The 27,690-nt window shown below is 26.7% G+C and overlaps 1 protein-coding gene across 1 annotated transcript; it reads left to right on the forward strand.

Annotated features, from left to right (window-relative positions):
- Nucleotides 1-2,999: 2,999 nt before the first annotated feature.
- Nucleotides 3,000-11,333, forward strand: LOC127286763 (uncharacterized; the record flags this gene model as incomplete). The annotated part of the gene is made up of 8 exons (XM_051313342.1): nt 3,000-3,305; nt 5,151-5,456; nt 5,815-5,986; nt 6,090-6,245; nt 10,095-10,291; nt 10,528-10,699; nt 10,847-11,055; nt 11,220-11,333. Coding segments are annotated over 8 exons (1,632 nt in total), but the record flags the coding sequence as incomplete, so codon positions are not given.
- Nucleotides 11,334-27,690: the final 16,357 nt, after the last annotated feature.

Here is a 27,690-nt window from a genome sequence, read left to right on the forward strand (position 1 = left end):
AAAATAGGTAAAAGTAAGGGAAAAAAAGGGGAGGGGGAGAGAATTAAGGTGCTGCTGCTGTTGCTTAAGCGAAATTCACTATTGTTCGGGGGGTTGACCATATTGGAGTCAATGGATCTGCAAAAGTGAAAAAGACTCTTTTGGGCGCCTCTACTTTTCAGCAGTATAGATGATCTTTTACCTGATATTTATCGTTTCTCAAATCTTTCAGTCTCCATTGGTTATATTTACATAAAGAATAAGAAAAATTTCCCATTACATATATTTACAGTCTCCCAAGTAATATAGCAAAAATCTAAGAATTAAGTTATTATTATTATTATTAATTATTAATATATTTACTATACAAAATTTAACCTTTTTTTAATTTCTACAAAACTATCTTTAATTGGAAAATTTATCTGAATAAAAAACTCTTGATTTGATTAATTTTTAATAATTTTGATTATCATCGCATATCAATTATGACGCATATGTTTATCTAAAAATAAAAAAAATTATTTTCAAAAACTAATTTCTACTAAAACTATTTGTGACATATGTTAAAATTAATTAAATGGATATGAATAATTAACAATATAATGGTAGTACTGACATAATAAAATTTGATAAAATTAGATTCTAGTGATTATTATAGTACTAGTTTTATACACTGAATATAGTCGATATATTCTACTACAATAGAAATTATATTTTTTTCTAAATATTGTAATTGAAAAAATATTATCCAAAATGTTACATTTTATTCTTTTATTAAGAATATTAGTTTTTACTAATGCTTCAAAAATTGAAACAATTTCGCAAGAAGAAGAGTATTCTTCCTTAATTTCTGAAGTTAGTTTATTATATAATACATCCTCTGCTATTATTATTCAAAACCATCAAACAAGATGTAAGTAAAAACAAAATTTTTGTTATTTGTATTTTTCGAACACATGATTATGTTCTAAAAATCATTAGTTAGAATTTTCATATTCTATGGAATTTCATTTGTCATCATCATTATTTTTGAGCCGAATTTTTATTTCTTCAAATTAGTATTTTGCAAGAATTTTCATCAAAAACGATTTTCTATATTACAGAATTTTTATATATAACCGAAAATTCACTTCACAGAATTTTTATTTGTTCGAATATTTATTTGTCAGAATTTTTATTTGATCGAATTTTCATTTAACATATAATAGGCATTTTAAAGGATTTTTTTATTCGATTGTATTTTCTTTCAGATGAATTTTAAATTTGTTGGAATTATTATTTGATGTAATTTCCATATAACCAATTATTCATATACTACAGAATTTTTACTTAACCAAAAAATCATTTAACAGAATTTCTAATTGATAGAATTTTCATTTGTCCGAAATTGCAAATGGCCGAACAAACAATCGACAGAAAGATTTCGGCGCGATTTTTAAAATCAACCATAATCACAATTTTATGGATAATTTTTTATTGGTTGATTTTTAAAAATCGCGCCGGAATCTTTCTGCGTCGATTGTTTGTTCGGCAATTTGCAATTTTGGTCAAATGAAAATTCTATCAATTAGAAATTCTGTTAAATGATTTTTCGGTTAAAAATTGTTTAAAATGCCTATTATATTAAATGAAAATTCGAGAAAAAAAAATTCTCTGAAGTAAATTTTCGGTTATATAAAAATTCTATAATTTATAGAAAATCGTTTTGATGAAAATTCTGCAAAATATATTAATTCGAATAAATAAAAATTCGGCTCAGAAATAAACATAATCATCCATCTCGTATTTTCTTCAAAAATTCGAGACGCACTAAAATTAATTTGTTAGAATTTTCATTTGACAGAATTTCGTTTTGTTGATTAATTTTTACGAGGCCTTTAAACTCAAAACAGGTGTTTAAAATTTTTTTTTTTAAATTTATTGTTTAAGGACAACATGTTTAAAGGCCTCGTAAAAATTAATGAACAATATAATAAATAACGGATGTAAAATTAATTTAACAGAATTTCGTTTTCTTGAATTTACTATTTGTCCAATTTTTATTTATTCAAATTATTATTTAACAGAAATTAACCAAATTTCTGCATTAAAATTTTGTTACTTCAACGAATTTTAATTTTGTAAACTTTTTATTTCATAAAACTAGAAAGTCTAAAAACCCAAAAAAATTTTACATCCAAAAGTTGAAGTCTTCAATGGTTTAAAATTTTTAACGCCTTTTTAACAAATCGTAATTCTTTTCAATCTGTCTGGACAAATAAAAAGTTGGAAAAAAAAATTTTCTTCAATTAAAATATTTTACATTTTTCATAAGTTGATTAATTTCTTGCTTAAATTATATTTTCTTGAATCTTGAACATATATATGTTATCCTTACAATATAAAAAATATTTTGATTTAAATCTTGACTTACTTCAAGCAATATTAGAAAGATTTTAATGAATCAAGTAGAATAATTGATTTGATTAAATATATTCTCAAAACAAAAAACTATTTTCTTCAATTAATAATTTTGAATTTCTTACAAGTTGATTAATTTCTTGGTCGAATTTCATATTTTCTTGGATCAAGAACTCTCCTCCCAAATATATATATAGTAAGAAAATCGTTTTCTTGAACCAATCCCATAATTTACTCGTCCCTATTCAATATCACGATTTACTTGAAGCAATTAAAATATTCTTGATTCAATACTATTTTTTTTTAAAGTGTATAAACTAATGTCTTAGCATCAATCAAAAATTCAATTAAACCAAAACCTGTGTCTTATTCAGATGTTAACAAATCTTATAAAGAATAAAACATTATTTTCATCTCATATTTTTGCAGACATTTATTCACAGTTGAAAATTATAAAAAAGCTTTCTTCTCTTGGCATAACATCGCAGGCAACAGATTTTCAGAAACTTTCGAAAATAAATTCATATTATAATGAAAAATATCTTCAACAACAATTGTACGTTGTTTTTTTAACGACTCATGAATCAGTTGAAGAATTGGAAAATTTTACAAAAAATGTATGTGTATCAGAAAATTCATGGCTTATAATTTTTGCAACATGGCAAGAAAAGAATTTGTTAAATGACTATTGCTTGCATCCCAAAGGCAATCCATTAAATTTGAGATTCAATACAAAAATTTTGGTAAAATGTTATAATGATATAATTCTTCGAGAATGGTATTCGTTATATATGAATGATACTCAAGTTTTTCATTTGGCTACTTGGAATAATACACATGGATTCAAAATGTTAATAAAGGATAAATTTCTTTATTCAAGAAGAAATGATGCCGGTGGTGTTTCTTTGCGAGTTATCGTATTAAATGTACGAAATTAAAGTTTCAATTTTTAATTTAATTTAGTCAATTTTATTAGGGTCAACCGGGGTAAATCCGAACGCTTTTAGTAAGTTTCAACAATAACATAAGTTTCTTCTTTAAAAAAAAAAATACTTCCGGTATTCTGGTGCATGAAGTTGTTACTTTACTTCCATAGAACAATTTTATGGGGTAGAAAAAATTTTTGATAAATTACAATCGCAGGAAACTTAGCGTTCGTATTTACCTCGATACTTTGCAACTTTCCTAAAATACCGGGGTAAATACGAACGCCACTGTATTTCAGAAAAATCTTAGGGAAAATAAATTTAAAGTATTGCAATTGTTAAACTTATATAAAAACTCAAAAAAAATACGATAATAAACCTATTATGTAATAATGCATCATATATAAATACAAAAATCAAACAGGTTAAAAATTAAAATGCATTACACAATTAAAACCTTCAATAACTTTATCAAATCATAACGGATTTTTGCAAAACTTGGTACAGAAAGTATTTTGGAGTGATTGAATGTAAATACAAAAATAAAAGTCAAATTTTTTTAAATTCAAAATGGCGGACTTTCCTAAAACTTATTTTTAAAAATGATCAAATTTGCTAACCCTGAAACCCCCCGAGTAACAATTTTCGAGCGAATCCAATGAATTTTTTAATTCTCGTCCGCCATTTTGAATTTTGAAAAACTGACTTCAAATTGGTAATTAGCGACCCCAAAAACCGTAGAATACCAAATTTTATTAAGATCCTGAAAAACTTTTTTCAACAAACCATTTGGCAAAAAAATTGAAACACTCCTTCGAGAGAACAGAGATTAAGTTTCTGCTTATTAATTACTAACGAGGATACGTAAAGAAAGAAAAACTTTTTTCTATGTACTTTTATAATGTTAAAATAATAGTGTAATGAAATAAAAACAATTTTGTGTGGCTCTGATGTAAAAAAAAATTATTGAAAATACCGTTCGGATTTACCCCGGTTTTCCAATTTTCCTGGGTAAATACGAACGGTCTGATATTATTAATAAAATTTTACAGAAGGCAAAAATGAAAAATAGTTTCTGTTCTAGTATTCATAACAAACAATTATAAATAATAAAATAAATTTTTAGCTTCTTTTTCTTGAAATACGAGACAAAATACTGAAAGAGTGTCATCTTTGATTTTCAATCTTTTTTTTGCAATACTCGTTATCTTTGTTTATGCTGTTGCTAATTAACAAACGAAAAATGGGATAATACTTAGAATCTCTTGAAGAGTATCTGAGGTAAAAATTCTCATATCGAACTTATTTTTAAAAATTTTAATTAAGCTGAAATAATTAGCGTTCGGATTTACCCCCCGTTCGGATTTACCCAGGCTGACCCTACACAATTTTTATTTACTCTTTATAGAAAAAGATGGCCCCCACAGCATCGAAACTTACCTAAAGATTTATTTGAAATGTTCGGAATATTTCATTGCAATGTTTAGTGAAATTGTATAAAGATTTAAATGTCCCGATTAAATAAATGCGTTTAATGTGAAACTTTCCTGAACATTTATTTAATCGGGTTATTTAAATGTTTATACAATTTCACTAAACATTGCAATTAAATATTCCGAACATTTCAAATAAATCTTTAGGAAATCTTTAGGAAAGTTTCGGTGCTGTGGAGGGGCTTTCCTTTCTTAAAAAAATGTTTGCAGAATTAGGTTACTTTCACTAATTTTTTTATGGTTTTAAAAAATGTACTTATGAGTTTTAAAAATTACATTTTGTAACAAAGTTTTAGAAATAGTGAAGGAATCTAAATAAAATAAGAAATATTTTCTTATTACAATTTTACAGACAGGAGTGATAAGTCAAAATTTCACAAAACCAGGTGGATATTATAGAACTTTATTGACTATTTCGAAGATCATAAACTTAAAATTAAATGTAACTATTTTAAATAGAGCTGTAGTAGGTAATTGGAATGAGTACGGTGGTTTAGTGAAGAAATTAATTAACAATGAAACTGATATTATTGTTGGAAATATAATAATGACTGTAGGTAGATTAAATTCTATAGACTTTGTAACTCCAACTAGTACAAGTCTAGTTCTTTTCATTCAAGATATAAATGTTAAACAAAAATACTTGAATTACTTTAAGGTAAATAAATTTTGCATATTTAAAAGTCCATTATAAATATATACTAATTTTAAAAATATGCTTAAATATGTTAATTAAATTTTTCCAAAACTAAATTTCACTTAGACTTTGGCATCAAAAATTGAATATACATGAAATTAATGCTCTATAAGAAAAGGGATCTTGAAGGCAAAAAATTGTAGATTATGTTTAGTGATAGTTTTAGCTTGATTAAATGTTCATTTTTAGTTATGTAAAATCAAAATCAGTTTCTATTGAATATTTTGAATTTAATAAAGACTAAGGTCCCTTTTCTCGTGCAGCGTCATACATATATAGCTGTATTCAATTATTGTTAAAACACGTGTTTATTTTTTAGACGTTTCATTATGATATTTGGATCGTAATTTTTGTCTTTATTCTCACGGTACCTGTGATATTAACAATAATGAATATATACATAAATCGTAATGAAATTTATAATTGGAAGAATCAATATCCGGATAATTTATTTAATGTTTGGAGAATGTTTTGTCTTCAAGGGACGTCAGGTGTGAATTTATTTTAAAAAATACATTTAAAATATCGCTATGGTGATAATACACAGTATTAAAATTTTCTCATTAAATTTTATTTAATTATGGTCATTTTTAGAATTTCCAAAGGAGACTCCATTAAGATTAACTTGGTTTACAATTTTTACATCAGCATTAATAATTTCGTTCGTCTATTCAGGATATTTAATTAATTACATAGCAAGACCATCGTATGTCCCATCATTTATGTCATTAGAAAACTTCATAAATGATGGTACATATAAATTGGTGGTTTTAAAAAACAAATATGAACATCATTTAATAAAAGTAAGTTTTATTTTTTCAAATTAGGATAGAAAAAACATTTGTCTGATATACTTGCAATAATATTAATACATATATATCAATTAATTTTAAATTGATTGTATTCTCTTTAAATTTGGTCACTCGCAGAGTTTCTTGAATTTGATGATTACGAATTTAAAAACAGTTTTAAAAAAACTCAAAATGGTGGATCAAATATTTTGAATTTAATTTACAGAATGAATCAGCAACTAATAACAAATTTTTTAAATTAAAAATGTTTTTGAAACAAAATAATGAATTGCCTGAAACTGACATTCAAGCTATTAATGAGGTAATGTAAAAAATTGTAATAGTTTTTATTTTCATTGACAGCGAATAATTCAAAAAAAATTTATTAACCAATAACAGCCAGATTACACTTCAGTAGAAACTAGAATTAAAAATAATTTTTTTTTCCAGGTGTGTAACGATAGAACTGCATTTTTAACTCTCAAAGAACTGTTAGTTCTAAAAAATGTATCTCCATATTGTAGAATTAAATGGTTCGAACTTAAAGATGGTCCTAAATATAGTCCATTCACATTAACTAAGCGTAATCCTTATTTAGATATTATCAATTATAAGTAAGTGTTTTTATATATTACATTTTTTTTTAATTAAAACATTGCATTAAAACATTTTAATTGTTTTTAGAATCGTGCAACTATCAACTTCTGGATATTTGAAAATCATAAGTAGAAATAAATTACGAAAAACGAAGCCCTATGAAAATGAAACTAATGATGATCAATTTGATTTTTCTGGCATTATATTAATTTCTCAAACCCTTATAATTGGAATCGCCATGAGTTTTTTAGTATTTTTCGCCGAAATTACATATTATAAGAAGAAATATAAAGAGAAAAAATTGCAGAAAATTAAATTATTCAACGACAACAAGGTTTCTATTAAAACAATCACAATCAATCAAGAGAAAAAAATGTGAAACTTAATTTTTCCATTCCAAACATTATTTCCTAATAAGGTATCAGAAATAGACTGCTTTCTGATTTTAATATTAGAAAATCGATTAGGGATTCAATTATTACTGTAAGCATCTGATAATAGTAAATGTCGCATATGCTAGAGCCATTCGAAAAAAATGTGTTCCACAAAAATATTTAATTACTTAGAATCATATTCATAATCTTGATTGTTATCGGCTCTGATATTCTATATTATGTTCTCACGTATTTCTGACAATGAAAAAAAACTAATATCAGGGACATGCGCTTTTTACAATATAACTGCATTTGTACCGTAATGAATTAAACCTCATTGAATAATTAACAAACTAATTCTATTATTGAAATAATCAGATCAAAAAAAAACTAATTATTTTATTATATAAAATAAAAATGTATATTCTATTTCGAAAAAAGTTTTAATAAATGTTTTTATACAGAGAGTGGTTGCATTAAAAATATAATATAAAAGTGCGCCTAAAGCTTTTTTTTCCTAGAAATGCTTTATTTTATATATTTATTAGTAATATGTGTTGTGAATAGTTTGGAAGTGCAGAAAATATCTCAAGAAAAAATTTATGCAAATTTAATTTCTCCAGTTCGTTTATTATATGATGCATCTTCTGTAATTATTGTTCAAAATCACTCAACAGAAGGTAAGCTTAGAAAGAAAATTTTAAAGTGGATTATATGAATAAACAATTTTATTAATTAAAATTGAATTATTTTCTCGATTTTCTGTAAGGAAATAAATCACGGTGCTTTTTAAAACCGATTCAACCTAAAGTTTCTGCCACCTGGGATTTTCTTCTTGATTTCGATTCTAGTTTATAAATACATCATTTTCCAATAAAAACGAAAATCTTCTGTGGAGCCGTTTTTGAAAAAAGTCGATTTAAAAATTCAAAATTAGAAAAACTCAACTTTTCTACAAGGAATATTCATTTTAGAAAAAATTTCATCAGATGGAATTTGTAGATATTAAAAAAAGAATTTTTTTGTTTCTACCAATTTCCTCTACAATAAATAATTTACCAGAAAAACGAAAAAAAAAATATAATGACAGGTTCATTGCGTCCTGCCGCCGTCAGATGGCAGAAGAATGCAGGGAGCACAAAGTCGCAGATGTTATTATATTACTTTCCTAATTTTCGTTTTTCAAAGTATAATTTTTTAAATGTGTCGAACTGTCTTTGAAATTCTTTGGCATTTAATTATCGCCCTATAAAAACGGCACTGAACGTGAAAATGATAAACCTTTGGTACTTCAACTTCGTATATTTTGAGCATGTGTGATAAAAATATTTTTCTCTCGAAACACGGACACCTTTTACATAATCGGCTAAAATGCCAAGGGTCCTTATGTTATAAATTTTCTAAATCTGAAAGATTGTGCAAATCCATAAAAAAATGCGATTGAAATACGAAAATAAGGAACATCTGCGACTTTGTGCTCCCTGCATGCTTCTGCCATCTGACGGCGGCAGGACATAATGAACCTGTCATTATATATATTTTTTTGTTTTTCTGGTAAATTATTAATTGTAGATGAATTTGGCAGAAACAAAAAAAATTCTTTTTTTAATATCTACAAATTCCATCTGATGAAATTTTTTCTAAAATGAATATTCCTTGCAGAAAAGTTGAGTTTTTCTTATTTTTTAATTTTTAAATCGACTTTTTTCAAAAACGGCACCACAGAAGATTTTCGTTTTTATTGGAAAATAATGTATTTATGATCTAGAATCGAAATCAAGAAGAAAATCCCAGGTGGCAGAACCTTTAGATTAAATCAGTTTAAAAAACACAGTAAAATTGAAATAAACTCCAAAAATAAGGAGAAAATAATTCAATTTTAATCAATTAAATTAGAAGGGAAAAATTTATCTTCTTTCACTAATGTTATGTTCCATATCATACTTCAAGCATTGCATTATAAATAATATTATTAAATTAAAAATTCCTTTCTTTAACAAAAAACAAATTATAAAAGTTTCTTCAAAGTATATTCTTCCTTGATGATACAAATCCGGATTTTTGAGAAGACTATTTTTGATAAGGATATTGTTTAATATAAAATAGCTATATGTATCTAAATTTAAATTGCAGATATTTATTTATTGTCAAAAATTATAAAAGAGCTTTCATCTCATGGCATATCATCGCAGGCAACAAATTATCAAAAACTTTTAAAAATAAATTCTTATCACAAAAAATATCTCCGACAACAATTGTACGTTGTTTTTTTAACAACTCATGAATCAGTTGAAGAATTGGAAAATTTTACAAAAAATGTATGTGTATCAGAAAATTCATGGCTTATAATTTTTGCAACATGGCAAAAAAAGAATCTGTTAAATGACTATTGTATGCATCCCAAGGGCAATCCATTAAATTTGAGATTCAATACAAAAATGTTGGTAAAATGTGACAATGATATAATTCTTCGAGAATGGTATTCGTTATACAAGAATGATACTCAAGTTTTTAATTTGGCTACTTGGAATAATACACATGGATTTAGAATGTTGATAAGGAATAAATTTCTTTATTCAAGAAGAAATGATGTTGGTGGTGTTTCTTTGCGACTTAGCTCACTGAATGTATGTATTACCTATTTGCTTTCCAATTCTCCTCTTTTATGAGGTTCCAAAAAGTTTGATAGCAGAGGAACAAAAAGAAATATTTTATAAATTTACAGAATTCAGTGATAATTGGAGATTTCAAAAAATTAGATGGACTTTATAGTAAAGTATTAGGCAGTATCTCACAGATAATAAATTTAAAATTAAATGTAGAAATTATAAAATCAGCTGCCGGTAATTGGAATGAGTTTGGTGGTCTAGTGGCGAAATTAATGAACAACGAAACTGATATTGCTGTTGCAAATATGATAATGACTGTGGGTAGATTAAAATTGGTAGATTTTGCAACACCAATTAGTACATCACGTCTTGTTCTTTGCATTCAAGAAACAAATGTTAAAAGAAAATATTTGAAATACTTTAAGGTACTAGCATTATATATTTTGATAATATCCCAGATAGCACGGAAACTTGCAGCAAGCTTGCTGCAAGTTTCTGTGCTATCTGGGATATAGATTGAATTTAATTACTACATACTGATTATAAATTTAATAATAATACTACAAACAAATAAGGTTGGAACATTGTAAACCAAATGAATGAATTTAAATAACTATACATTTATGGTTCTATTGTTAAAACTTTGATGTTTATTTTTTAGACGTTTCATTATGATATTTGGATCGTGATTATTTTCTTTATTCTCACGGTACCTGTGATATTAACAATAATGAATATATACATAAATCGTAATGAAATTTATAATTGGAAAAATCAATATCCGGATAATTTATTTAATGTTTGGAGAATGTTTTGTCTTCAAGGAACAGCAGGTGTGAATTTATTTTTTTAAAAAAATATATATATATAATCCGATTAACTTCTAAACTTTTACCAAGGCTGAAAACTTGTTAGTAAAAATTAAATTCTCTCATTTTCCTTTTAAGATTTGAATTTAATAAAATTTTGACAATTTTCAGAATTTCCAAACGAGACTCCGTTAAGATTAACTTGGTTTACAATTTTTGTATCAGCATTAATAATTTCGTTGATCTATTCAGGATCTTTAATTAATTATCTATCAATAAAATCACCTGTTCCTACATTTACGTCATTAGAAAGCTTTATAAATGATGGAACATACAAATTGGTAGTTTTAAAAAACAAATATATCTATCACTTAATACAAGTAAGTTTTATTTTTCATCAAATGGAGATAAAAAATTGTTTATAAAATATATTTTTCTCTTCATTAATGTGATTAATGTTCAAATCACAATCAAATAAAAAATAATTTTTTTTAAGAATTATAAATATTGTGATATAATTCAAAAATCAAAACTTAATTTACAGAATGCATCAAAAAATAATACCGTACTTTTGAAATTACGACAATTTTTGAAACATCAGAATGAATTGCCTGAAAATGACTTTCAAGCTATTAAAGAGGTAATATGTAAAAAATAATTGTTGGTTATTTAAATAAATCAAAAAGGCAAATTAAAGCAAAGTATATTTATTAGAAATTATTAGAGAGGAAAATATCGGAGTAACGCAGTACTCTCTTCAAAGTTCCTTAGACAACTGCCGATCATAGGCACATCAGGTACTCAAGATCATTGCTCACACACAAACACGCATACTGTCATACCTAGGACCTGGAAAGGGCTGTTAGACCGCAATAAAAACCATATTTGCCAAATTCTTGGCACATCTGCAGCAGTTTTCCTGTCTCGACAAGTTTAGTTTCCACAGGTCAAAAACGACGTTCAAAATTACAAATATTTTATTTCTACGAGAGTTTACTTTACTAGAAATATTCAACACTCCCACTTAATTTTGTTCCTTCGTTACATTCAATCTGCTTCGCAGGTAACAGAACTGCTGCTTTGACAAAGGTTTTGTAAATATATCGGCTAATTGATTTTCCGATGCCACATAAAATAAGTTGATTTCGTTTCGATTCAAAACATCTCTTACAAAATGATACCTGACATCAATATGTTTTGACCGCTTGTGAAATTCGGAATTATTAGCCAATTTTATAGCTGACTGATTATCAACAAAAATCGGAACAGGGTTATTTATGATTTTCAAATCACTCAACATTCGATTTAACCAAACAGCTTCTTTTGTACCATGAGCCAAGGCAATATACTCAGACTCAGCTGTAGACAAAGACACTACATTTTGACGCTGACTGGACCAAGAAATTGGACCATTATTGAGCAAAAATACAAATCCGCTTCTAGATTTCCGTGTCTCTAAACAACCAGCATAATCAGCGTCGGTGAAACCTGTTAAATTAACGTAACTCCCACTGCTTCCGAAAACAATGCCATAATTACGCGTATCTATTAAATATCTGAGTATTTTCTTAACTGATTGCCAATGCTCATGGTTAAAACAACTTAAAAATTGACTCGCGTAATTTACTGCAAATTCAATATCTGGACGACAAACCCGAGATAAAAACAAAAGTGACCCTACAGCTTCGCGATAAGGGAAAGAATCATTCTTATCATTCACATCACTTTTAGTCAAATATAATCCGGGTTCTGCAGGAACAGAAGATGACTTTGCATTTATCATCCCAAATTTTATTAACAATTTTTCGATGTAAGCAGGTTGACTAATTTTTAAAGTACGCTCTGATCGATTACGTACAATTTCCATACCGACAAAATCATTCGGGCAACCCACAGTTATTTGAAAATGGCTTTTTAAATAATTTAGCACTTTATCAATCGCATCTTGACACTCACAAATTAAAAGGCCATCATCAACATACAGTGCTAAATATACTGAAATGTTGTTCACTGCACCAACAAACACACACTTGTCACTTGAGATGGCTTCAAAGGAGAAATTTTTCAAAAATTTTACAAACTTCTCATTCCAACAGCGGGGGGACTGTTTTAATCCATAAAGACTTTTGTGCAATTTACAAACCAAGTCTCCATTATCTTCGTCGATGAATCCCTCCGGTTGTTGCAGGTAAATATCCTCAAGAAGCTCTCCATACAAAAACGCTGTTTTGACATCAAATTTTGCTATCTCATAATCCTCCTTGCTTGCAATTGACAACAGAATCCTAATTGACTCATACCGAACAACAGGGGCAAAAGTTTCAAAGTAATCTACACCATAACGCTGGGTGAAACCTTTTGCTACAAGTCTTGCTTTATACCTGCTGTTGTGACCACTGGCATCAGTTTTAATGGAAAAAATCCATTTACATCCAACCGCTCGTCTACCTGGTGGTAAGTTAGAAAGGGACCAGGTTTTGTTCTCGGATAGAGCTTGCATCTCTTCATTCACTGCTTTTCTCCACTTTTCTGCATCTGGACCTGACATTGCCTCGCTGAAAGTAAGTGGAACATTATCGACAATGTATGCAACGGGTAATCCATAGCGATCAGGTGGATTAAGCAGTCTTCTATCACGCAGTTGCCTGCCTTGTGGCACATCTTGCTGAACATCCTCTTGACGTGGTACTTCCCTTGGTGCTTCAACATCTTGTACACGTTGAACATCTTCTGCTTCCTCGTGAACTTCAGGCTCTGCATCCCTGTCAGTATCGAAAACAATTTCCGGACAAAAAGTACTTTCTTTTCTATTTTCCTTCCTTACTTTTTCGTCCTCATTGAAATCAACATCACTGCTAACGTATATTTTGCTTGCTGAATTGTCCCACAATCTGTAGTTTGTCGAATCACCATCGTAGCCAACAAAAATAACCTTTTTGCTTTTTGGATCCAACTTCTTTCGTTTTTCTTTTGGGACGTTGACATAGGCTGCTGATCCAAACACACGTAAGTGTTTGATTTCTGGAGTTCTCTTGAACCATTTTTCAAAAGGAGTTTTTATTTCACCATGCCGCAAAATAACACGATTTAACACGTAACACGCAGTGTTTATGGCTTCCGGCCACAATTTTCTATCGACGTTGCTGCTCAGTAACATTGTTCTAGCGCTCTCTACAATCGTACGTATTTCACGTTCGGCTCGACCGTTTTGTTCATGAATATACGGCGACGAAAATTCATGAATTATCCCTTTACATTTTGTGAACTTAGAAAAATCTTCAGAGATATATTCTCTTCCATTATCTGAGCGCAGAACTTTTATTTTGTTTCCCGTTTGATTAAACACCAGATTCTCGAATTCTTTAAATTTTTCAAGTGCTTCCGATTTTTGTCTTAAAAAAATATGCTTTTCTATAACTAGTACATTCATCCTTGAAAAGTATGAAATACTTTGTTCCACGCGGAGATTCAATATGAATTGGACCGCCGATGTCAGTGTGTATTTTCTCACCTGCTTTAAAACTGCTATCATGCTTGACCGAGATATGTTGCTTACGCGTTTGTTTCCCTAACACGCACGGTTCACAAAACAGATTATCTTCCTTGCCAATCGTGAAATTTTTATCGTTAAACACTTTGCACGTATTTTTAACCGCACTAATGTTAATATGTCCGAATCGTTCATGCCACAGTTTAAGCTTATTTTCCTGCAACTTAACTTCATTATTCGCGACATTACACTCCATTGGCATTTTAACTTTAAACAACATCCTAAACAGTTTGCCATGACGTATACCACACGACACTACTTGTCCGCTAGCATCTCTAATTTCGCACTTTTGACCGTACGAGTGATAAGAAAATTTTTTATCATTTATAGTTCCGATTGAAAAAAGATTTCGCTTCAAACCAGGCACATAAAGAACATTTTTCATTTCTCTCTCTCGAATTACACCATTCACTTTTTCAGTAATTGTCACAGTACCTGTTCCGGCTACAGGTAACACTTTGTTGTCAGCGATTCTCACAAAATGATTCTCACTAAGTTGCTTCAGGGTAGTGAAAAAATCCTTCCTGAATGTCATGTGCATGCTAGCACCTGAATCCGCTAACCACAAATCTTGTTCACTGTAATCCATGTCCGAATAACACGCACTCATATTACTCAAACACGCATTTGCTTCACTTATGAATGAAGAATCTTCGATGTGACTTCCACTAGATTCTGATTGTCCACTTTTTGCGCTATTCACTTTCTTTGGACATTCTTTTGCCCAATGCCCTTTTTCTCTGCAAATTGAACACTTTGTTCTTTTCTTCAAGTTTTCTATTTTCTTTTTTCGAAATTCCTTTTTCTCAGCGTTACTCCATTTAGCATTCTTTTGTGATTGGTTTTTTAAATTAAAGGCTTGAATTTGAAGAGCAAGTGAAGTTACATCCTCATTTGTTTCTGAGAGACGCTTATCCTCTCGTATGAGCCTTGCTATAAGAATATCTTTTTTCCTTTCTGTTTTAGGAGTGCATTCCCAAGCCATCCTAAAAGTTGAGAATTTTTGTGGCAAACTGCTTAGTATCTTTGACTCGATTGCTGAATCTGACGGTTTATCATTTACATCTGAAAGCTTGCTGCATATGCTTTCAAAATTTTCAATTTGTAAAGCTATCGATTCTCCGTCCTTGATCCGAAATTCGTAGAACTGTTGCCATGCACTTTGTTTAGCATCTTCACTACTTTCTGCATATAAAGTAGCAAGTTTATCCCAAATCTGCTTTGGTGTTGAACAATTTATTAAATATGGAAACAATGACTTTTCCACTGAGCCAATGAGAATTACCGCTGCTTGCGATGTAGCTTTTTCCCATTTTTTCCATTTCTCAAGTTCAGTTTCTTTGTTCGGCTCTAATTCAGTGTCGTCGATATAACACGTAAGTCCTTTTGCTCGCAAAGCGAATGTGACGCCGAACTTCCATAACTGATAATTTTTGCCATCCAATTTCGGTAAATCTAAATTCTCCTTGTTTTCCATTTTGAAGAATTGGTTAATGTTGCGCGATAACACTATAAACCGAAACGCGAAAACTATCGGAGGCACGAGTTGTAAAGATATCACTTATATTTTTCTTTTCTGACACAATACCTTGTAGAGTATTGTTTTCTAAAATGCTACACACTGGCGCAGTGGAAGCGTGCTGGGCCCATAACCTGTTGGTTATTTAAATAAATCAAAAAGGCAAATTAAAGCAAAGTATATTTATTAGAAATTATTAGAGAGGAAAATATCGGAGTAACGCAGTACTCTCTTCAAAGTTCCTTAGACAACTGCCGATCATAGGCACATCAGGTACTCAAGATCATTGCTCACACACAAACACGCATACTGTCATACCTAGGACCTGGAAAGGGCTGTTAGACCGCAATAAAAACCATATTTGCCAAATTCTTGGCACATCTGCAGCAGTTTTCCTGTCTCGACAAGTTTAGTTTCCACAGGTCAAAAACGACGTTCAAAATTACAAATATTTTATTTCTACGAGAGTTTACTTTACTAGAAATATTCAACAATAATAATAATCGCTTTTATTTTCTTTCGCACCGATTTTTATAATATTTATAATAAGTATAATTAAATTTTTTTTCAGATGTGTAACAGCAGAACTGCATTTCTAACCCTCAAAGAAACAATAGTATCTACAAATGCGTCTTTGTATTGTAAAATTAAATGGTTTGAACTTAAAGAAGAACCTAAATATATTTCATACGCATTGACTAAACGCAATCCTTATCTTGACATTATCAATTATCAGTAAGTTTATACTGATACTTTATTTTGGAATATTAGAAAAATCCTACTCTCAATCGAAGAATATTTTTTTTCTCAGTGTAATCATATATCTAAATTTCCCAAAAAAGCAAAACATGTTTCAAGACTTTGACTAAAAATTTTTTCTACACTGAGAAAAATATGCTATTGAATCAATAGCATTTCTGCCAAAAGTATAAAAATTATTAATTCAAAAGCATATGCTATAGAATCTATATAAAATATTTTACTAATTTTATAGCATATGCTTTTGAATCAATAATTTTTATAACCTTTGACAGAAATGCTGTTGATTCAATAGCATATTTTTCTCAGTTTAAAAAATATTGTATCATTTGTTAATTATGTTTTTAGAATCATTCGACTATCAACTTCTGGATATCTGCAATTTTTAAGCAATAATTTACAAAAAATTAAACATCATCAAAAAAATATTGAGGATCATCAAATCGATACTTCTGGTATTGTTCTAATTTCCCAAACTATTATAATTGGAGCTACCATTAGCTTTTTAGTATTTTTAGCCGAAATTACGTATAATAAATTTTATAGTATGAAAAATACCAACAAATTTTGCAAAAAATTATCTCTCCTTAAAATGAAATGTAAGATTTAAATTTTATTGTAATTTGTTAAATTTATTTTTTTTAAAAAAGAATATAAATTTCTTTAAACAAATATTGTGAAATAAATTGTTTTTTGTAATATAACTTGTAAATTTTTTATTGCATTTCATCTATATAGTTCCTGTGTAGGGTCAACCGGGGTAAATCCGAACGCTTTTAGTAAGTTTCAACAATAACATAAGTTTTTTCTTTAAAAAAAAAATACTTCCGGTATTCTGGTGCATGAAGTTGTTACTTTACTTCCATAGAACAATTTTATGGGGTAGCAAAAATTTTTGATAAATTACAATCGCAGAAAACTTAGCGTTCGTATTTACCTCGATACTTTGCAACTTTCCTAAAATACCGGGGTAAATACGAACGCCACTGTATTTCAGAAAAATCTTAGGGAAAATAAATTCAAAGTATTGCAATTGTTAAACTTATATAAAAACTCAAAAAAAATACGATAATAAACCTATTATGTAATAATGCATCATATATAAATACAAAAATCAAACAGGTTAAAAATTAAAATGCATTACACAATTAAAACCTTCAATAACTTTATCAAATCATAACGGATTTTTGCAAAACTTGGTACAGAATGTATTTTGGAGTGATTGAATGTAAATACAAAAATAAAAGTCAAAATTTTTAAATTCAAAATGGCGGACTTTCCTAAAACTTATTTTTAAAAATGATCAAATTTGCTAACCCTGAAACCCCCGAGTAACAATTTTCGAGCGAACCCAATGAATTTTTTAATTCTCGTCCGCCATTTTGAATTTTGAAAAACTGACTTCAAATTGGTAATTAGCGACCCCAAAAACCGTAGAATACCAAATTTTATTAAGATCCTGAAAAACTTTTTTCAACAAACCATTTGGCAAAAAAATTGAAACACTCCTTCGAGAGAACAGAGATTAAGTTTCTGCTTATTAATTATTAACGAGGATACGTATAGAAAGAAAAACTTTTTTCTATGTACTTTTATAATGTTAAAATAATAGTGTAATCAAATAAAAACAATTTTGTGTGGCTTTGATGTAAAAAAAAATTATTAAAAATACCGTTCGGATTTACCCCAGTTTTCCAATTTTCTTGGGTAAATACGAACGGTCTGATATTATTAATAAAATTTTACAGAAGGCAAAAATCAAATATAGTTTCTGTTCTAGTATTCATAACAAACAATTATAAATAATAAAATGAATTTTTAGCTTCTTTTTCTTCAAATACGAGACAAAATACTGAAAGAGTGTCATCTTTGATTTTCAATCTTTTTTGCAATACTTGTTATCTTTGTTTATGCTGTTGCTAATTAACAAACAAAAAATGGGATAATACTTAGAATCTCTTCAAGAGGATCTGAGGTAAAAATTCTCATATCGAACTTATTTTTAAAAATTTTAATTAAGCTGAAATAATTAGCGTTCGGATTTACTCCCCGTTCGGATTTACCCCGACTGACCCTAAATAATCAAATTTTGAGAATTTAAATTTTTAAGAAAGTTTTTTTTTGGAACAAATTAAAAGATTTTTATCTTATGTTTAAAAAATAAATAAACTAAGCAACTTTTTCTCATTATTTCAAAATTGTGATTTTTTTTTAGAAAATATAAAAAATTATGAATTAAAATAAAAATTATGAATATTGTAAGCTTTATGTAGGTTCAAAGTATAGGTCTAATGTAGGTTCAATACAGGTGTAAGGTAGGTTTATAGTAGGTTCGATGTAGGTTGAAAGTAGATTTAAACTAAATTTTAATTAATTAATTGCAATTACGAAAAAATTGAGTATTATATAGGTTCAATAGGGTCAAAGTAGATTTAATTTAGTTTTTAAGTAGGTCAAATGTATCAATGTAGATTTATAGTATCTTTAACCAGATCTTTATTAATTATAAAAAATCAAGTCAACTAATAAAAATTTTTTATAAAATACTTAAATATTACCTTTAAAAAGTATTACATAGATAGAGAAAATATATTTCATATCCTCCATATAGAAATTACAATTTAATTAGAAAAATATTTTTATGATCTTGATTATTATCGCATACGAGTTCAATGACGCACATGTTTCCAAAAATTTTCAAAAATTAATTTCTATTAAAAATATTAGTGCTATGTGTTACAATTAAATGGATCTGAATAATTAACAATAATATAGTGCCGACATATGAAAATTAGATTCTCTACTAATTATAATAGTACTAGTTTTGTAGAAAGAATATTGTCCACAAATTATGCTACAATAAAGAAATTTTTATATTTATTTCTAAATATTGCACAAACTATCAATTACAATCAGTAATTTAAATATTGTAATTAAAAAAATATTATCCAAAATGTTACATTTTATTCTTTTATTAAGAATATTAGTTTTTACTAATGCTTCAAAAATTGAAACAATTTCGCAAGAAGAAGAGTATACTTCCTTAATTTCTGAAGTTCGTTTATTATATAATACATCCTCTGCTATTATTATTCAAAACCATCAAACAAGAGGTAAGCAAAAACAACATTTTTGTTAATTATTTGTATATTTTCTTTCAAAATTGGAGACGCTTTAAATTTAATTTCATAGAATTTTCATTTGACAGAATTTCGTTTTGTTAATTAATTTTTACGAGGCCTTTAAACACAAAACAGGTGTTTAAAAATTTTTTTTTCAATTTATTGTTTAAGGACAACATGTTTAAAGGCCTCGTAAAAATTAATGAACAATATAATAAATAACGGATGTAAAATTAATTTAACAGAATTTCGTTTTCTTGAATTTACAATTTGTCCAATTTTTATTTGTTCAAATTATTATTTAACAGAAATTAACCAAATTTCTGCATTAAAATTTTGTTACTTCAACGAATTTTAATTTTGTAAACTTTTTATTTCATAAAACTTGAAAGTCTAAAAACCCAAAAAAATTTTACACCCAAAAGTTGAAGTCTTCAATGGTTTAAAATTTTTAACGCCTTTTTAACAAATCATAATTCTTTTCAATCTGTCTGGACAAATAAAAAGTTGGAAAAAATATTTTCTTCAATTAAAATATTTTACATTTTTCATAAGTTGATTAATTTGTTGTTTAAATTATATTTTCTTGAATCTGGAACATATATATGTTATCCTTACAATATAAAAAATATTTTGATTTAAATCTTGACTTACTTCAACCAATATTAGAAAGATTTTAATGAATCAAGTAGAATAATTATTAAATATATTCTCAAAACAAAAAACTATTTTCTTCAATTAATAATTTTGAATTTCTTACAAGTTGATTAATTTCTTGGTCGAATTACATATTTTCTTGGTTCAAGAACTCTCCCCCCAAATATATATATATATAGTAAGAAAATCGTTTTCTTGAACCAATCCCATAATTTACTCGTCCCTATTCAATATCACGATTTACTTGAAGCAATTAAAATATTCTTGATTCAATACTATTTTTTTTTAAAGTGTATAAACTAATGTCTTAGCATCAATCAAAAATTCAATTAAACCAAAACCTGTGTCTTATTCAGATGTTAACAAATCTTATAAAGAATAAAACATTATTTTCATCTCATATTTTTGCAGACATTTATTCACAGTTAAAAATTATAAAAAAGCTTTCTTCTCTTGGCATAACATCGCAGGCAACAGATTTTCAGAAACTTTCGAAAATAAATTCATATTATAATGAAAAATATCTTCAACAACAATTGTACGTTGTTTTTTTAACAACTAATGAATCAATTGAAGAATTGGAAAATTTTACAAAAAATGTATGTGTATCAGAAAATTCATGGCTTATAATTTTTGCAACATGGCAAAAAAAGAATCTATTAAATGACTATTGTATGCATCCCAAGGGCAATCCATTAAATTTAAGATTCAATACAAAAATGTTGGTAAAATGTTACAATGATATAATTCTTCGAGAATGGTATTCGTTATATATGAATGATACTCAAGTTTTTCATTTGGCTACTTGGAATAATACACATGGATTCAAAATGTTAATAAAGGATAAATTTCTTTATTCAAGAAGAAATGATGCCGGTGGTTTTTCTTTGGGATTTATTGATTCGAATGTAGGGAATTTAAATTTTTATTTAGTCAATTTTATTAAAGAATTTTTATTTGATCTTTAGAAAAAAGGTATAGCTTTTCTTTTTTTAGAAATTTTAAAAACTATAGTTTTTCTTTAAAAAAAAATTTACACCAAGTTTTCAAAATTACTTTTTGCAAAGTTTCACCAATAATTAAAGAAAAGTGTGAAAAAAAAATTTTCTTAAAATTTTACAGGATGCAATAAGTGGAAATTTTCATAACTTAAATGGACTGTATAGTAAGGTCTTATATAGAATATGTCAGAGCGTAAACTTAAAATTAAATGTAACAGTTGTAAAATCAGATGTTTATTTTTGGAATGAGTATAATGGTCTATTTGTCAAATTGTTTCGAAATTCAACTAATATTCTTGTTACACAAAGGATAATGACTAAGAATAAATACAAATATGTTGACTTTTCATTACCTCTACGTTCATTACGCTTAGTCCTTTGTATTCGAGAAACAAATGTTAAACAAAAATATTTGGAATACTTTAAGGTATTTCTAAATTTTAAACATTTGAAAATCTGTTATTAATTTAAAATATTTTTTTTTACATCAAAAAATTTCCTTTTTTCAAAATTAAATTTTGCAATTAAAATCTGTATATACATGAAAAGAACATATGGTCTATTGTTAAAACACGTGTTTATTTTTTAGACGTTTCATTATGATATTTGGATCGTGATTATTTTCTTTATTCTCACGGTGCCGGTGCTGTTAACAATAATGAAAAAATACACAATTCGTAGTGAAGTTTACAATTGGAGGAGTCAATTTCACGAAAATTTGTTTAATGTTTGGAGAATGTTTTGTTGTCAAGGAACGGCAGGTGTGAATCTATTTAAATAAATATATATATGGGTCAGTCCACTGACTTTCGTCTAATAGTGGTTGCGACCAAATTTTAAAAAATCTAGTTTTAATATATGTGAAACTCGATGATTTCCTGAGTTCATTAACCATAATATTATGGTAAAAATTTTATTCCCTTTAAAAATATTAAATATCAAAAGTAGGAGGTTCACAATGTGATTTTGTAACCTAAAATTTTTCAATTTTTTTAAAAACGCTATTATTAAAAAACTATTAAAAATTAAATGTTGGAACTCACCAAAAACATAAATCACTTTATTCTGCACAGAGGAACGAAAGAATTATTGCAAAAATTTATTATTTTTGGATGATATACGATTTTAAAAAAAATTTTATTTAAATATTCTCAAGATTTTTATTTACTTATAACTTTTTTGTCGGTGCTCCGAAAAAATTGAGGTTTTGCACAAAGATTTTTTATAATATTCTTTACCTTCTATTAAAATCTCACGAAGGTGTTTTGCTTCGTTTTGGAGATATTAATTTTCAAAATTTTCTATTTAAAAAGGTTAATTAAACGATTTGAAGTTAACTAACCAAATTCAAACTGCTCCATTTTTTATAAAAATATATTAAAATGTAGCGATTTGAAATTGGTCAGTTAACTTCAAGTCTTTTAATTAACCTTTTTAAATAGAAAATTTTGAAAATTAATATCTCCAAAACGAAGCAAAACACCTTCGTGAGATTTTAAAGGAAGGTAAAGAATATTATAAAAAATCTTTGTGTAAAACCTCAATTTTTTCGGAGCACCGACAAAAAAGTTATAAGTAAATAAAAATCTTGAGAATATTTAAATAAAATTTTGTTTAAAATCGTATATCATCAAAAAATAATAAATTTTTGCAATAATTCTTTCGTTCCTCTGTGCAGAATAAAGTGATTTATGTTTTTGGTGAGTTCCAACATCTAATTTTTAATAGTTTTTTAATAATAGCGTTTTTAAAAAAATTGAAAAATTTAAGGTTACAAAATCACATTGTGAACCTCCTACTTTTGATATTTAATATTTTTAAAGGGAATAAAATTTTTACCATAATATTATGATTAATGAACTCAGGGAATCATCGAGTTTCACATATATTAAAACTAGATTTTTTAAAATTTCGTCGCAACCACTATTAGACGAAAGTCAGTGGATTGACCCATATATTTAAAATATCGCTAGTATTAAATACAAAAGAAAATTATAGGTTTCAATTGAAATAATTAAGAAATAAAAATTTCATTTATTAGTTAAACAAAGGCAATTATGGTCATTTTCAGAATTTCCAAGGGAGACTTCTTTAAGATTGACTTGGTTTACAATTTTTACATCAGCATTAATAATTTCGTTGATCTATGCAGGATCTTTAATTAATTATGTAGCAATAAAATCATCTGCTCCTACATTTACGTCATTAGAAAGCTTTATAAATGATGGAACTTACAAATTGATAGTTTTAAAAGACAAATATATATATTCTTTATTACAAGTAAGTTATATATACTTTTAAATAAAGAGGATTATTAAAATTGCAATATAACTGTAAATTTAATAATAATTTTCACTTAAACTAAAATATTTTTAATTCCAACTTTTGCATAATATGCCCTTTTGAAATTTAAATTTATAGAAAAAATCATCAGGTAATGTCCAACTTTTTAAATTGAAACAATTATTAAAAGATGAAAATGAAATGCCCGAAAATAATTACCAAGCTTTTGAAGAGGTAATGTAAAAAATAGTAATAGTTTGCAAGAGACTTATACCTAGTTGTTTTATTTAGTAATGGACAAAAAATTCATAGTACAACATAAATTATAATTAAAAAGAACTCTTTTCAGATATGCAACAGTAGAACTGCGCTTCTGACATTCGCAAAAACAGTGATACGCACAAATGCATCTCTATATTGTAAATTTAAATGGTTTGAACTTACTGAACGACCAACATATGATTCATACGCATTTACGAAGTGCAATCCTTATCTAGACATTTTTAATTATCAGTAAGTTAATTTTAATTATTAACTATATTATTATTAAAACTACCGTCGGATATTGTCGGTACGGTTGACGTAATAGGAGTGGAAATTTGGTGCTAACTTTAAAGCAAGATATTTTAAGTTAGAAAAAAGTTAGAAACTTCTAACTTAGATGGTTGGAAAGCTGATAAAATTTTGCTTCTGAATGTATATCAATTTGTTTCTTTTTTTTTTTGGTATTTATAACACTGAAAAGATTTCAAGAAAAGATTATACAATTTTCCTACTTTGGTATACTAATGTTTTTGACTCTCGGCATAATCTAGAATATAATGTATGGAAAAATTTGACATTTTTTAAGTTTCAAAAATGCAAATTAAAGCTAAGACCTTAGAGAATAAGTTGTAAAATTTTCAAATTTTTCCATACATTATTCTAATTAGGAATCCTATTATAATTCTATTCCTATTCTATTCTACATTTATGCCGGGAGTCAAAAACATTAGTACCAATTGAAATCAATTTTCCAACAAATTCCAAAACATTTAAATTGTTTTTTTTAGCATAATTCGTCTATCAAATTCTGGAGAATTACCATTCTTAATAAAGAATTTTTCAAAAGAAATGAAATATTATCAAAAAGAAACTGATGATAGACAACTCGATTTTTCTGGCATTGTATTAATTTCTCAAACCCTAATAATTGGAGTTACAGTGAGTATTTTAGTATTTTTAGCCGAGATGACATATTATAAGAAGAAAAATACAAAAAAATGGTGCAAAAAATTAACTGCCATTAAAATGAAGTCTATATACAGCGAAAAAAATAATATCTCTCAAAATGAGATGAATAATATTCCGTTCAAAAATTAATTTCACATTTTATTTTCATTCCAAAAAAAAGGATTCTTTTTCTTTATTTAAGAATAATTTAATTAAAAGATAAAACTTTTAATTATTTATCTTTTGAAAGATTTTTTTTTTCTAAAATTGAAATTATTCATCTCAAAAATGAAACAATTTTTTAGTAAAAAAAAATAGCTTTTTTAACCTTATCTTTTGTTTTTCACGCGAACATTTTACCTGTTTATAAAGTGACGTTTGAAAAAATATGGTATAAAAGAGGAAAATCCTCTCTCAACTAGACAGGAATAATTTAGTGTCCATATATATAAGAGGAAAATTTTGCTGCAAAAGACGAAAAATCCTCTTATAATGAGAACTTTTTTTCCGATTTAAATTTATTGTAATTATTGTTATATTTAATATTTGATAATTTAATGTGTTTTTTCAAATTAAAAAAAGCCAAGGTCTTTTATATGTGTAGGAATCTTTACTGTTAACCAATTTTATAATTAATTAATTAAACTTAATAATAATAATAATATAAAATAAAAAACGGTTTTAAAAACGCAAATATTCCTTTTAACTATTAAAATTTTTAAAATCATAGAAAATTAATGTTTAGAGATTTTTTGACACGATTTTAAAAATATAATCACATATATATATAAAATTAAAAATGGCTGAACCAATATGGCGGAAGAATTTATGAAAATTGATTTGATTTGCTGGTATTTTGTGTTCATTATTATTATTATTATTATTTTTATTATTTGAATAACTAAAATAATGTATAAATTATAATTTTTTTTTGTTTCTTTTGTTTTTTATAACAATTTTTGTTTGACAATTTTCGTCTAATAAATGAAATATTTTGCACATGAATCTTGACGTGTTATGAGAACCCCTAACAACTGGCAAAAATAAAAAAATTATCATGACATAGAACTTAAACCGAGAGTTCAAATGCCATCTAACAGATGTCGCCTTGTCGGTAAAGTCATTTACTACTTATTTATAATTATACAAATTATTTTTGATATAAAAATGAAGAAATGAAAAAATCTCAATTTAAATTAATTTGCGTATGCTATTCAAATATATTTTTGATTCAAATAATCGACTATTATCAAATAAATATCTACTTGAACCGAATAATTTTTTTTTTTAATTAAATAAACTCTATTTGAACCAATATTTTTTTTATTTCAAACAAATACCATTCAATTAACTCAAATAATAATTATTTAATGCAATCAAATAAATATTTCTTCCTCCTCCAAACTCTCTAAATCTGAATTAGTAAAAATGTTTACTAATTTGAATTAGTGACTCACTTTTTGCTTCTCAATTAGTAAAATTTTACTAATTATTAGTAACTTTTACTAACAATTAGTAAAATTTTACTAATTGATAAGCAAAAAATGAGTCACTAATTCAAATTAGTAAACTTTTTTACTAATTCAGATTTAGACAGAAGATTTATTTGATATAATAATAGTAATGTAACTGATTATTTGAATAAAGTAAATTTCCTTTCTTATATTATAATTAAAACTAAAAACATAGTCAATAATAGTCAAAACATAGTCAATTTCAAATTTTATTTTACTATTTATTTATTGTAATTAAATAAATTTTTTATTAACATGAAAAGTATAATGTATAGTTTAATATTATAAGTTGTTATAAATGATTAGCATAATGTTGATTTGAAACTCACACGTGTCCCCCTTAGCTTATATCGTATAGTGTCACTGACATGAAAAACAAATAAAATCTGATAAATCAATTTTTGAACAATTTTTTTTCAAATATAATCTCTAAATTCGGATTGGTAAAAATTTTACTAAATTTACATTAATGACTGATTTTTTACTTTGGAATTAGTATAATTTAACTAATTAATAGTAAAAAAAAAATTCTTTAGTTTCGCATTAGTTAAATTTTACTAATTCCAAAAAGTGAGTCACTAATTCAAATTAGTTAAAATTTTTACTAATTCAAATTTTTGAGAATAATTTGTTTTAAACCGAATTTTTAATATAAAAATTGAAAACTGGTGCAATTCTGACTCGGTACTGGTACCAGTACCTTCATTTTGGGGTAAAAATAAAGTATACCCAAATTTAGTACTTCGAACTCCTACGAGAACCTAAAAATTGTTTACGAAATATGTGCAAAAATAAAATGATGATAATAATAATAAATTAGTTATTATAAAAAATAAAATGTGTATAAAATTCCGAGTACCTTAAAAAAATTCAACTTCATTGAATTAAAAAAAAATTGTTATAATAAATATAGTTTTAATAAATTGCTGTTATAGTTACAATATCTGCTAACTACGTGACTAAAAATTAAAAAAATTGAAATTACGTAAATACATGAGAAAACAGGTGTATGATTACGTTTATACAATATTTTAATAGTGAATTAGGTAATCATAACATTGGAAGTCGAAAAGCGTATTTTATCTATTTTTTTGTGGTACGAAATGAGTCATCATCAGTTTTGTTTGGAAAAATAAATTTTTTTTAGATCGACGAAGAAAATATAAAAATTTATTTATTTATTACTTTATACACAACAAAAATTTAAAAATTATAATGTATTGTATATTAAACTTAAAAAATTATATGTATTTATGCATGATAGTCCAGTGGTTTGAATTCGTGATTTTCAATAAAATTAGTAGAGTTCAATTCCTTGTGTTGGTAAAAATTTTTTCATATAGGGAAAATTCTTTCAATTGAACAAATATAATTAATTTAATGTTAAGGCCAGGTCCA

The sequence above is a fragment of the Leptopilina boulardi genome, unplaced genomic scaffold (genome assembly GCF_019393585.1).
Source record: "Leptopilina boulardi isolate dan_hultmark-lab unplaced genomic scaffold, ZJU_Lbou_2.1 LbouV2_362, whole genome shotgun sequence".
Lineage (NCBI taxonomy): Eukaryota > Metazoa > Arthropoda > Insecta > Hymenoptera > Figitidae > Leptopilina > Leptopilina boulardi.